At 51.1% G+C, this 13,035-nt stretch overlaps 4 protein-coding genes across 4 annotated transcripts; 1 reads left to right on the forward strand and 3 right to left on the reverse strand.

Moving 5' to 3' along the window:
• Positions 1-1,564: 1,564 nt before the first annotated feature.
• Positions 1,565-2,468, reverse strand: TrAtP1_005001 (uncharacterized protein; the record flags this gene model as incomplete). Its single annotated transcript, XM_066112543.1, has 2 exons — positions 2,170-2,468; positions 1,565-1,984 (listed from the first exon to the last, which is right to left on the reverse strand). The coding sequence occupies exons 1-2, from the start codon at positions 2,170-2,172 to the stop codon at positions 1,565-1,567; spliced, it is 423 nt and encodes a 140-aa protein (XP_065968628.1). The 5' UTR covers positions 2,173-2,468.
• Positions 2,469-2,750: 282 nt separating this feature from the next.
• On the forward strand, positions 2,751-5,015 carry TrAtP1_005002 (uncharacterized protein). Its single transcript, XM_014084354.2, has one exon. It carries the CDS (start codon positions 3,102-3,104, stop codon positions 4,524-4,526), a length of 1,425 nt encoding a protein of 474 aa, XP_013939829.1. The 5' UTR covers positions 2,751-3,101; the 3' UTR covers positions 4,527-5,015.
• A 415-nt stretch (positions 5,016-5,430) lies between these two features.
• Positions 5,431-6,924, reverse strand: TrAtP1_005003 (uncharacterized protein; the record flags this gene model as incomplete). The annotated part of the gene is made up of 1 exon (XM_014084355.2): positions 5,431-6,924. One exon carries the CDS (start codon positions 6,922-6,924, stop codon positions 5,431-5,433), a length of 1,494 nt encoding a protein of 497 aa, XP_013939830.2.
• A 536-nt stretch (positions 6,925-7,460) lies between these two features.
• Positions 7,461-10,072, reverse strand: TrAtP1_005004 (uncharacterized protein). The gene is made up of 2 exons (XM_014084356.2): positions 9,466-10,072; positions 7,461-9,371 (listed from the first exon to the last, which is right to left on the reverse strand). Exons 1-2 carry the CDS (start codon positions 9,629-9,631, stop codon positions 8,353-8,355), a joined length of 1,185 nt encoding a protein of 394 aa, XP_013939831.2. The 5' UTR covers positions 9,632-10,072; the 3' UTR covers positions 7,461-8,352.
• Between the last annotated feature and the right edge of the window lie 2,963 nt (positions 10,073-13,035).

The raw sequence follows: 13,035 nt of genomic DNA on the forward strand, positions 1-13,035 counted from the left end.
AGACGCAGGCTACAACGGCTGCATTTTACAGACTCAATTGACAAGGCACACTACATGTACTGCTACATTATCCGCTATCAGCTCTTACTATGCGCATTGTTTTCAGCCCTTTCTATAGATAGTGAGCCTGTGTTGCCGAACGTATCTCAGACATGCAGCCCCAGACAGCTAGCTGTCTCACACTCAGAAACGGTTGGCAACAAGCAACGCTTAACCGGCACCACTAGAGACAAGAGCCTTGCTGAATCCAGCTGCTACTGCATAGACTGCTGCATGGATAATGAACCATCGCAAAAGTTTCTCAATCTTTTCCTCGTCGGTCTGACACCTATAGTCGGGAAACTGCTTTACTCCATACGGCCAGTAGTTTAGAAAAAGGGGGCAGAAGTGTCCCTAGCTCTCTAGTTGAGCCTCAATTCTCAATTACTAGCTGCCTTGGACAGACTATCGGCGCTGAGTCATACGTGCTCGCTTCAAGCTGCAGTGTATTTTTAGACACAGTTGGCAAGGGGTGGGACGCCGATTTCAAGCAGATGGAGCCAAGTTTGGGAAATCGCGGCTCATAAAGACTAATCGTCTGAAGCTAAGAAAGATTGGCAGTGCTAATCAGAAATAACAGGAGAAAAAAAGGCTTCGCCTTGATGCTATATTTGAGGATCAACACGGCCACACTGGTTAGTCAACGAAACGGCCCGTGGCGGGGGGTTTAGCAATATGAACACGGTGCACTGCTCCAGTGGAAGAAATGCAACACGAAAAGCAGAGGTCGTGTGCTAATGCCCCAGAAAGGGCTGCATGGCGAACAATGGGGACCATGGGCTCTGACTCCCTGCGTAGGATGTCACATTTCCCTGCTCAAGGATCGTCTCACTGGTACGATTCGATGCGGAGGGAATCGCGATCAAGCCAGGCCGTGCGGGCAAAGGAAAATAAGAGTTGCTGGCCCCTTACTTGAGCCTCCATGCACGCAAATCCTTGGTGGTAAGTGGTACGGCCTCGTACCAGTACAAGATCCTTGGGGTGAGAATTTTCGGAATGCCCCCGTCGACAAGCATGCATTACCGTTGCTAGCACCAGCGTTAGCAACGATTCTCATGCTAAAACCTGATTATAGAAAAAGTTTGCAGTCTCTTGGGTTGCATCCGCAGGGCTTGGCAGGCTGTGCTCTTCCGCGCGAGCTAGGACGGCAATTTGCGAACGGTTGATGCTTAATTGCACTTGGCTATGACTTTCAAAGCTTGGCTCAAGGCTCCAATGAATACGATTTTCATCTTTTTTTCTGGAAATTGATGGCTCGAGCACACGGCTTCTCCTGACCCACTGGTCTCCATGATCGAGGCCTCTCGTAGCCGAATACTGTATTTGTGATTACGAGTCTCGTGCCTTGGCAGCCCTGTGCCTGAAAACTTTTTTTAGCGACTTGCTGCAGAGTAGACGCTGACGCTAAGCACTTAATCCATCGGCCAACGACGTGCCAACATGGCAGAGGTCAACTAAAACTGTTGAAAGGCGGCTATGAGTAAGTTTAGTGAGTTCTGATGGTAGCTCACGCCCTAAGCAGCAGCTAAGCTGGGCGAAGGGGCACCCGTTCGGGTAATGTTGCGGCTGGCTGGACGGCTCCGTTGGCTAGGAATATAACGGCCGCCTCGTATTGGACCGGGCTTGGACGGCTAAAGAGATTGCAACAATGGGCGCCTCGGAGAGCTTCCAAGCTTCCATGGCCGTTTTGTGGCCTGTGGCCCAGGGGCTGAAGACTGGATGATACTGTAGACGGTCCGCCAAGGCAGGCCTCAGCGGGCTGCATTCCTGACCTCGGCCGTGTTGATCGAGTGTCTGCAGCTGCAACATGCCACACGCCCGCTGTCTCTGGCCTTGATCTGTTGTCGAAAATCATGTCCGGTTTGGGGCCCCGTGGCGGTCGGTGGCGTAGCACAGCATGCATGGCCCCATAGAGGGTCTTGGAGATGACGAGACGGTCATGCACCTGCTGCATGTCAGCGACTTGAGGCCTTTCCCCTGCTGCGTATCCGCCCCACGAAAACAATGAGAGGCGATACCTGCAGATGCGAGCGCCCAAGTACTCTCTCACGAGGCCTGGGCTCGATGTATGTATGTAAGCAGCCTCCTGGAAGCCGCTTGTTTCAGACGACAGGCGTCGATGGAACCCACCATTTAGGCCGACGAATTGGATGCCGCGGCGCACATGCTATGGAGACGCCGACTTGCAGATGTTTGCAGAAGCAGAAACAGGGGCAAGGGGAGGCATAACGAAACAAGGAGGAGGTTAGCGATGGAGGCTTGCGCAAGAGAATGGAGACGTGAAAGCGGCGACGTATGCAGAGGTGAAGCATTTGATGAGAAGGAAAAAGAGAAAAAAGAAGATGGAGAGAAAGAACATGTACATGTACCAGCTTCCATTGCCAAAAAGAGCCTCTACCTTGCCTTAGTGAATCTGAAAGTCAGCTCAGTGTCTCGGCCCTCCATTGACAGGCGTTGCAGCGCTAGATCCTTCACTAACGACGTGGCGCTCCAGGGACTCCAGCGTCTGCCCTACAGGCGCCGCTGATTGCCTCGTGGAATTCTTGGTTCTGAGCTAGAACAAGCTCTAGCGCATGGACCCGAACCTGAGCCTGAACCTGGCCCCTGGCTCGAGGCTTGTACGTACCTGTACCTGTACCTGTACCTGTACTTTGACGCACCTCCTCCATCGACACTTTCAGCATCTACCGCCGGCTCTTTTCTTCGTTTCTTTTTTTTGCCTCCTCTCCTTTTCTTTATTACTTATCCAACCTCTCTTTCTTACCCCCTCTCCTCCCCTTCCCCTTCCCTTTTTCTTTGTTTGTTTGTTTGTGTATTCCTGTGTGCAATCACCGCGGTGTGGTTTTCCCTTTCCCCTGTGCCGCTGATCCCAATTGTTGTTCGCTTGCTGTTGCGTCTGTTCAAGCTTAGTTCACTGTTTGATCACTTCCCTGTTATCTAGACGGGAACACGCGAGCAGATCTTTTTCTCGCCTGAATTAACTACAATCTCGCTTTTTGCCCTTCAACCATCATCACGACCAGCATCTACTTCCATCAATACCGTTGAGATCGACCGCAGTCATGTCGGACGGCGATGCCTACGTGCCGACAGAGGTCACCGCTGTCGTAGACCAACCATCGCAGAACAATGAGAAGCGCCCCGAGCACAGCCTGGAGATTCCTCTCGAGCAAGAGACGACAAATGTCCCGGGCTCAAGGATGGCCCCTCCGGTGGCCCTCAGCCGGAGGCACACGCTGAATATCGAGGACTACTTCGCCGGTCCTCGTGACATGTCCAAGCACTCCAAATGGCCTCTCTTCATGCAGATGCACGGCAGCATCATGCCCAAGATGATTGTGCCTCTGATCTGGATGAGCCTCTGGAGTACGTTCATCACTCTCATCCACGAAAAGGTTCACAAAATTGGTGTCAACTCCATCCTCTTGACGGTTCTTGGTTTCGTCGTCTCCACGGGTCTCAGCTTCCGAGGTTCCACGGCATATGAACGCTATGCCGAAGGTCGACGTTTCTTCGCCTCCCTGGTTACATCATCGCAGACCCTTGGACGAATCTTCTGGATTCACGCCAAGACCCTGCCGGACGTTGATATGCGCAAGCAGGTGCTCTGCAAGATCAGCGCCATGAACCTGGTGGTTGCTTTTGCCATTTCCCTCAAGCACAGCCTGCGCTTCGAGCCCTACACCTCGTATGCGGACATTGAGCACCTCGTTGGTCATCTCGATACCTTTGCAAAGACTGCCACCGCCACCATGCCTATCAATGGCGGTGTTGGAAGGCATAGCCTCTTCAAGTCTGTTGGCGACTACCTGGGCCTCTCCTTCGCCGCCAGCAACCCTCGCAAGCTGCTCAAGAGAGCGGAGAAGCCCGTGGGCAACCTGCCGCTCGAAATCGTCAACCATCTTGCCGTTACCATTGACAACATGATTGCTCGAGGCCAACTTCCCGTGCCCATGCAGCAGACCATGGCCTACAACAACCTTTCTGCCCTCAACGATGCCTATACTGGATGCCAACGTGTCTTGACCACCCCTCTCCCCATCGCCTACGGAATTCTGTTTCAGCAAATCACATGGCTCTACGTCATCTTGCTTCCATTCCAGATGGTCAACGTGCTCGACTACATCACCATTCCTGCCACGACTGTCGCTTCGTACATCATTCTCGGCCTGCTCTTCATTGGCCAGGAAATCGAGAACCCCTTTGGACACGACGTCAACGATCTTCCCTTGGACAGCTACTGCGAGCAGATTGCCGCTGACATGGACATTATTGCCTCGCACAGCACCTTCCAGTCCGATGACTTCTTCTTCCACCCCGAGAACACTCCCCTGTATCCCTACAGCACTGCCTCTGCCGATACCTGGATGGAGCGAAGCGAGTCCAAGCTGCAAGAGGCCATCAAGGCCAAGCCTAGGAAGATGTTTGAGTGGAAGCGATGGAGGGGAGACCAGCTCGGAGACGAGGAAAACGTAAAGGCTGATTAAACGCGCTTTGTTGTTTTCACTCGAGATGTAGGAGGCGTGGAGAAGATGAAGATGAAGTGTTTGCTTTATGGGTGTACAAGACTGAAGATGAGGAAAGTGACGAGGCTATTTGAAAGCAGTGTCTTTGCCTCTCATCACATCACAACACTCGCTTGCAAGAGCAAAACAAAAAAAAGAACCAGACTGACATCTATTTTGAGAGATTTGTTTTCTTATTCTTTTTCAAGACTGATTGTTTTTCTTTTTCAACGTTGGGTTTTTTATATCAAGCATTTTACATATACAGGGTTTTTGTGTCTTTCAAAAGGAAAACTATATCACGGTAGCACGGCGTCATGCACAACTTTTTGTTTTTACGTTTTCAGCTCACGTAATGGGGATTGGAAGGGAGGAAAACTGGATATTTATTTTTCTTCTTTCACTCGTTACATGGTTATTTAATCATATCATATATATATATTCTAGAAAATCTTTACTTTTTTCTCTCTCATATTATGCGTTGCCTGTCCTCAATCCTTTATGCTTGTGTTGTAGTAGTAAATTAGTGTGAGCTTGCGGCTAGTGTTTACAGCGACGAAAATTGGTGTTTATAACAGGATTTGCTTATATATTTGTGTCTATATACATGTAACGACATACGTAAAACTTCAATCCAAATGCTTTCTATGCAGATGCATAGCCTGTTATAATGCAACAGGATAGTTTAACCCATGATTTTGCGCCCTTTATGCGTAGCTGTGAAAGTGTATGATGTGTAGCAGCAGCATTCTTCTTCACATAAAATCTTGCATCACTCCCCTCTTTCTGCGCTCCTTTTATATGCTAAACGGAATTAACAAAGCTCTTCGTTCCCAAAAAAAAAAAAAAAAAAAAAAAAAAAAGAAATGACACCATATTTTATTTTCTACTCTTCATCTTCGTTCTGGGGAAGCTTATGCGACTGCTTATCCTCTGGCAGCCATCTCACGAATATAGACAGAGACATGGCAATGGGAATGAGAACCGCCCACACTAGGTGGCCCCAGAGGATCTGGTTCCGCACGCCAATGGCGAATATCGCCGTCGAAACGCCAGGCACAAACGACCGGATGGCACTAGCGGCGGTCATGGCCAGGGCGTTGAGAGTGCCCATGACGTGCGGGTTGGGAGAAACATCGTTCAGGGCGAGCTGGACGGCCGTAAAGGCCATGGACACACCGGGTCCGATAAAGGCAACGATAAAGGCCACGACGTAGAAGATGGCAACGGAGGACTCGGTGCCAACGCGCAGGAGCATGTTCATGACGACGTAGCCGGCGAAGAAGAGCGGGTAGACGGCGACGCAGGCGGACAGCGAGCCCTTTGTGCCGAGGCGGCGCTGCAGCATGGGGAAGGCGACAATGAGCCAGGTGGCCTGGCTGGCGCCCTGGATGGCCATCCAGACGGAGATGCGGAAGGGCGAGAAGGCGACGCCGCCGAGGTCGACGGGCGTGAAGAGCAGCACGGGCAGGATGGCGGTGAAGGCAAAGGCGAGGAACATGACATGGGTATAGACCCAGATGACGATGCCGACGCCGGGGGCCTTGAGGAGCTCAAACGTGGACAGGCGCTGGGGGCGAGCCGGCGCCGCGACTCCAGCGGTGGTGGTGCTTGACTCGGGCTCGAGCGTCTCCTCGAGATAGAGCACCGACAGGACGATGCTGACGACGCTGCAGGCGGTGATGGCCGCGCCGGCCAGGATGTAGGGATAGTCCTCCAGCAGCTTGATGCCCCCAAAGACGCCCGGGAACTGCTCCGCCGGGTCGGCCAGCGCGCCGCCGATAATGGGCCCCAGGAAGATGCCCACGTTGTTGGCAAAGGCGAACCAGCTAAACGCCACGGCCTGCGTCTCCGCCGTCGTGTGGTCCGACAGCATCGTGCGGATCACCAGCCCAGAGCCGGAAAACACGCCGGCCACGCACCGGAACACAATCATCTGCCAGATGGACGTCGACACGGTGAAGAAGAAGGTGGCCACGGCCATGCCCACGAGCGACCACAGCAGCACGGGCTTGCGGCCCACGGTGTCGGCCAGGTAGCCCCAAAAGTACAGCACGACCATTTGCGTCGCGGAGAAGAGGCTCTCAATCAGGCCGCTGTAGAAGCCGACGTCCGACTCGGGCAGGTTGCCGTTGCGCTGGACCATTTGCGCGATGAAGGGGAAGATTGCGAAGAAGGCAATGGGCTCCATGGCCTTTGCGAAGCAGAGCAGGAAGACCTGCATCTTGGGCAGCGGCTTGCCGGGCGGAGGGCGGCCATCTTCGGCGTCGGCGGACTTGCTGCCGCTGATGAGAGGCGTCGTTTCTGAGATGGGCTCGGGGTCCATGAGGGTGAGGTCCGAGGAGGAGGCGGAGGAGATGGGGTCGCGGGAGGGCGCCATTGTGACGGACGGTGATGGATGAAGTCGAAATTGATATGGATGTATATTCACGGTGACTGATGGATCAACAGACAGCTGCCAGGACGAGAGGGACCTGTCGTTACAGTCACCTTTTCGCCATCAAGAGTGGTCTTGGAGCAGCAGTTTCTATCAACCGAGACCCAAAGAGTTGAAAAAGAAGACAAGAGACGAAGAAAAAGAAGAAACGAAAAAAGAGTTTAGGAGGCAAATAACGGTGTAATAAGCACTGCCCCGGAAAAAAAAAAGATCTTGAGTCACAAGAGGAAAGAAATTACATCCAGCCCGTGAGTCAGTTTGGAGATAAGCGCTTGATATAAAACAGTCCAAGTTTACTTTTTATGTCGTGCTTGTCTAAAACGAGAATCTGCGTTATCGATCATCGCGTCTATGAATGGCCTAATCGCGTGCAATTTTCACCAGATCCCCGACACCGCTCAATCAATCGCTGCAGTGCAACCCACCTGCAAGCTTCCAGGACCCCTCCGCTGTAACCCCCCCCGGAAACTCCCCCACTAACCGCCCTGTAATACCTCCAGCGCAATGCATGGGCGGGACAGCGGACGCTAGCGCGGGCATATCAACCTCGCATCCTGCTCCGCTTGTTTTCGGCGTCTATTGCCTCGAATTCGACAAAAAAGAGGCGCTAGGGCGCCGCGGATTATGTACACAGGGCCGGCAGCTGAGCCGACAGGGCACTTTTTCCCACTGGCTGGCTCCAGTCCGCTGTGAAGTGCCTCACCTGGGGGTTGGAAAGGGCTCGTGATGCAATGCATATACGTGAGTCTTCGCCGACGCCCCAGATCCAAAGGTCATGAGAACACGATTTGGGTGGGATCCAAGAGATTCTTTTTATCCGAAGCCAAGGGTCGCTTATCCCCTCCCAACAATCTGCCTTTTTTCTGATTATTCCCGCGCCGGTTACGGTGAAGTCGATCAGACGTGAAGCCTATACCGTATGGAGGTCTGTATAAGACGATGGACCCATGATGGACAAAAGTCGGGTATGCGGGCGTTGTGTCGAGCATGTTGCTGCCCCTCTCCCCCCATCTTCAAACGCTATTCTTAACATAGAATGACATAAATTGGCTCGAGTTGAACATCTGATGCGTGGTGGCGTTGCGCCTTGCGTCTTTGGCCTCCGTTCTTCGGGAGGATCAAGGCGTTTGATGTAAGGGAAAGGCGGTGGGTTGGAGCGTGGCGGCATGCCCTGCCATGTCTCGCGGCATCGTTTGCTGCCTATCCGCCAGTTCGTCTCGCCTCTGCTAATTGATGCTGCCTGACCAGTGATATCTGCCTGTCTCATCACACTCCATCATAGTCGCTCGCAAGCCGCATAACCGGCTGGCCGATGGCGGCGCGGCAATCAAGCAAGCACAGCATCACGAGTTCGTCTCTCTTTCTAGGCAATCAGAAGTATCTGGGTCCCTCGGGCAAGCTGCTGCCCGCAATGTTGCACTGACGAAAGAGGCGCACCTCGTCCTCCGCAAACGCTCCAACGACCGAGTGAATCAGACTCCTGTTGTGGAAAATGACGAAATCGCCCTCCTCCCAGTCGTGCGCGTACACCAGCTCGGGCGCGATGCCGGGCCGCTGCAGGCGGTAGACGATCTCGCGCACCTCCTGCAGGTCGTCGACGACTTTGCCGCCGCCCAGGTGCAGCTTGCGGATTGCCGACGGGTGGATTTGCAGCGCCAGGCGGTCGTCCTGCGGGTTGCGCCAGCACATGGGCAGGACCTGGATCTTGTCTTGCTCGATTTCGGGGAGCTTGTCCAGCGGCACTTCTTTGCCCTCCGAGATGAGGCCCAGGCCGTCCGAGCGGGACTTTGCGCCGCTCATCCACACGTAGGGATGCGGTGCGTACTCGACCTTTGTGTTGAGGACGAACTGCTTATCTTCGGGCGAGAGGAGGTCGTACATTGTGTAGCCCGACACAAACGCCGTCGTACCCAGAGGCACCGTCATTTGTTCGCCCGAATCTTCGTATCGAATCGTCTGCGTGCGGCCGCGAGGAACCCGGTCCGCGAAGAGCGTCGTGGCCACCGGAGGAGCCAGCCCGTACAGCGCGGCGTCAATGTGCCATCTGTAGAACCGGGTGAAGTCCAGGTCGTCTTTTTCAGGTATAACCGTGGCGTGGAACGTCTTGTGGTGTGGGTGTCGCAGCTGGATATTCTTCAGCCCTTCGTACTCCTCTACGAAGCCATTTCCAATAACTTGAACTTGTGGCTGGTGTGGGATCGTCTTGAGATCAGGGTGCAGGATAGATCGTTTTGCGTCGAGCGTCTTGCCGTGGCCGTATGAGGCCGTCGCTTTGGGATCGAACCGCTGTGTGATTTCGTATTGTGCCTTTGGAGATACGTCATACTGCGCCTTGAAGACGAGGACCTGGTGTTTGTATAGAGCGTCTTTGATGATGTCAAAGTCGGCATCTGAGACACTGAGTATCAGCCAAGTCTTCCATTGCCATATCACGCTGTTTCTCCTCCAATTCCCCCCCTTTGCCTTGTTTTTCCATGCACTCACCAGATATATTGTTGATGCCAACGCCCTGTACAGCCGCTCCGAACCGGACCTTTGACCCGGGGCGATGCGTGAGCGGCAGTATCGAGGCCCTCGAGGAGGCGACTGTGGCATATGATGCCGCCTGGCGGCCGAAACCCCCAAGTTTTCGCAGAGACATTGTGTTCATGTATAGGATCACCGTGTCTCAGCCAATGTGCGAGTTTGATGCAAGTCTTGTATCGGAGATGACGGACGCAAGCGGAAACGGGTTCCCAGCGATCTTTTATCCTCGGCCGTTAGCTAATAGCTGAGGCAAGTGCGGTTCGCCAGCTGTGGGTCATATAAATAAGCTCTCTCCGAACGCCGTTATCTTACGCAGCAATTTTACATCTCCTGTTAGATCCTGTCGAGATGAAGTATTCCTAATCGATATTCTCATAATGAGTGACATCCAAGTAGGCCATTGCAGATAAACTGGCGGACGTCGCCGAATCGCGGGGCGCGTTGAGCTGGGATCGCGACATTTGGTATGAGAGGATCCACTGATAAGATCTCCATCTCCATTGCGCGGATAGTAGCGGCGTGGGGAGTTCGCCCCAGAAACGTGTCTACACGGGGCAGATACTGGGTGATTAAATTCAATGAGCTAATTCATATTGCACGATATGAATGGGCTGATATCAGATTATAAGCAGCCAGTCAGCGGGCGGTGTCGGATTTAGAGTTATCGCTGTTAATTCGGCTGAGATCGTATCACCGAAAACGGCATTGCGCTATTAGCAATTTAGTCGTTGAAACATGGAATATACGCTGTTTACTTCACGTTAGGTTCCTATATGCTTTGATTGGTATTATTGGCATAGCAGCCAATGTTGAAGGGAGTTGCTTGATTTACAGGTGCCATAAAGAAGTTATGATGCTGATGCAAGTTGTCACTACTCTCTTGACTTCTAAATGGTCCATGTACTGAGATTTTTCTCTCCGAATCTCGTACCTATAATATTTCCCTAGAGATGATGTCTGTTGATATACATAGTTTCATAATCCCCAGTGCGCTGAAACAGTTGTAAAGTTATTGCCAAAACGGCACTTGATCTTTTTTATGTATTCATCGGTCATCTGTGATCATCTTCAAACTCGCGTCCAGCGATTCCAAGTAGTAATCTGATACAAGATATACCTTTTTATTTCTACTTATTTTAGTTATTTTATAGTTATTCTTCTCTTTTTAAATACAAAATCATGAAACGATTGTAGACGGAGCGGCTTCGCAAGTCAAACTCTGGCGGTTCCTAGGAATAAAGACATCGTGCGAGACTTTATGATGCATTACTAAAGTAAGCATGTTATCTTGGCCTGCAAAAGTGTGAAACATGAACACCGATAACATCGGACTTGAAAGATGGGGCGATGAATGCCATCACTCTATGGAGAATCTAGCTAGGGAATAACTTCTGATGACTTACAGCTCTGTCTTCTGATGCTCGCGATCAATTGCCGTAGAGCCTTTGACAAAACGAAGAAACTCGGATGGCCTTGGAGCAAGAGCTGTGCCTGAAATCCGGTCTTGGTTCATCTTTTAGGCGTAATAGTATTTATGCTTTGCAATCGGCTTCTATTTCTCCTCTCATCTTGTAGTTTAGTTATCAGCGTTGAACTTGGTCATGAATTGTGTTATTATGAGGCGATCTAGACAATCTAGTTGTAGTTGACTCTGATTCGACCAAAGTAGCTTAAACTCAACCGAGTCTTGATCTTGTTACTGAGACGGGTAGAGGGCATCAAGAAGTTGGAGGGCATTGCTAATTTGTATCGCCATGGCAGCAAGTCTCCAAGCTGCCAGGGATATCGCTAGGCGCATGCAGTCCGCATACGATTCGTCCAATGGCAGTTACAGAAACTCATCACTCCAGGGGAGCCTCTCGCAAACTATGTCGGTACATGTGCGCTTACGTACTTGTATACTTTTTCCCCTGAAAAGAGAATGCAGTTCGCCATCTTCACCTTTATGCTTTAAACATACGAAAATAGAGGTCGGGCGTCCCGAAGCATTCGGTGTGCTGATGCTTACCAATGGCGTAAGACAAATAGATATCGTGGTATTTCTCATTATGAGCCGATGTAGCACCGCGACATGCGTTGCACAGTGTAACACAATGCATACGATATCAAAATAGTAATTATCTGTGACTTGTCTGTGCTTCATCAGTTGGAGCGATACTAGTACCAAGTGCATTAGTTTCTTGCCTCCTTGAGCCCCTCTCCACGACTCATGATCGGATCCCTCTGTTGGCCATTGAGATGTCGTTTTGTCTCCATTATACCCTGCCTGTAGGTAGCAACAGATAGACACGCGCGTTCTACTTCAGTTCTTGCCGAGTCTAGGATCTATTACCTGTCAAACAGCCTCGCTTGGGAAACTAGTCAATTCGGCTACAGAGGTCGAAGATCCATAACCCCACAAGCCGCCGCCCTTCATTCCCGGTTTGGTGGGTATTTATTCGAATGGATCCAAGGAGCTTTTCGTGTTCGGAGTGCTACTAGTATTATGAAATGAATGGGCTATACCTGTAGCTGAAACTAATGACATCTCTTTTGTTTGCCCATTTCAGGAAAAAGTGTGAGAGGCGAGTTTTGGGAATAAAACGATCAACAGGCCTCCTCACCGAATGTGACGTCTGGATCCATGTCCGAGTTCAACGTTTCCAGAGCAAAAAAGATCGAAGAGGCACCGCAGACCCTGTCTTGCCCCATACAGAGAGTCACGAATCACGTCTGTGCTTTTTCGAGCTCGGCATGTTTACCATTTCAATCCTTGCCGCATATGGTGGTTTGGCTGACAGAAAACAAGAAAGCAGAACCCCTTGAAAAAGATCTACTGTATGCGCTGTTCCAGAAGCTTCAGCAGGGAGTTCCTGCTTGCATTGAGCTGGCGAGTTCTGACATTCTCGGCCTGGAAATGGTATTAGTCAACAATGAACTGGAGCTAGCGTATCAAAAGAGCCCGAGTATAACTCCAATTGGCTCCCTTGTGCATAAAGGATGCCTTGCAATTGCCACGTGAAAGAGAAACGCGAGCATGCCATGTGCAGCCAGCTCAGCAGAATGTAACCATGCAGCATGTAACAGTAGTGAAGCCTGCACATGCGTTCCGAGCTTGATCATCAGCGCTAAAGACCAAGACTAATGCCATATGTCGGCAAAGGGCCGAAAATGTATAAAGCAACATGTTGGCTGTGACTTGCCGGGATGTTATTCTCTGCTGTAACGAATAGGTTTGAGACATGCGTCATAGAGGACGTTTAAAGACGTATTAATCGAAGATTTACTCAATTGCGAGAAGCATACACGTGTGCATCAAGGTAAGTTTATTAATGTTCTGTTTCTAAAAAAAAGTTGATGATGTTTCTCTTTAGGAGAAGCACAAATAGATTGCTGTTAGCAACACCGACTCTATCTTTGTCATACAGGCCATATTCCAATTGTGAAGACTAATGCTTATTGCTGTGATATGATCGAGTGCAGACTGACCACATGTAAGCGTTTTCGTAGATTAGCAGGCCCAATACTTGCACCAAATACTCCGTAAAT

This window comes from Trichoderma atroviride, chromosome 2 (genome assembly GCF_020647795.1).
Source record: "Trichoderma atroviride chromosome 2, complete sequence".
NCBI classification, from domain to species: domain Eukaryota; kingdom Fungi; phylum Ascomycota; class Sordariomycetes; order Hypocreales; family Hypocreaceae; genus Trichoderma; species Trichoderma atroviride.

What these genes read in the sequence shown, in the direction of transcription:
- TrAtP1_005004 (XM_014084356.2), bottom strand. Translation starts at nt 9,631, where the DNA reads ATGAACACAATGTCTCTGCGAAAACTTGGGGGTTTCGGCCGCCAGGCG. An exon ending in TGGCATCAACAATATATCTG is followed by an intron (nt 9,372 to 9,465) that starts GTGAGTGCATGG and finishes TCAGTGTCTCAG; the next exon opens with ATGCCGACTTTGACATCATC.
- TrAtP1_005002 (XM_014084354.2), top strand. Translation starts at nt 3,102, where the DNA reads ATGTCGGACGGCGATGCCTACGTGCCGACAGAGGTCACCGCTGTCGTA.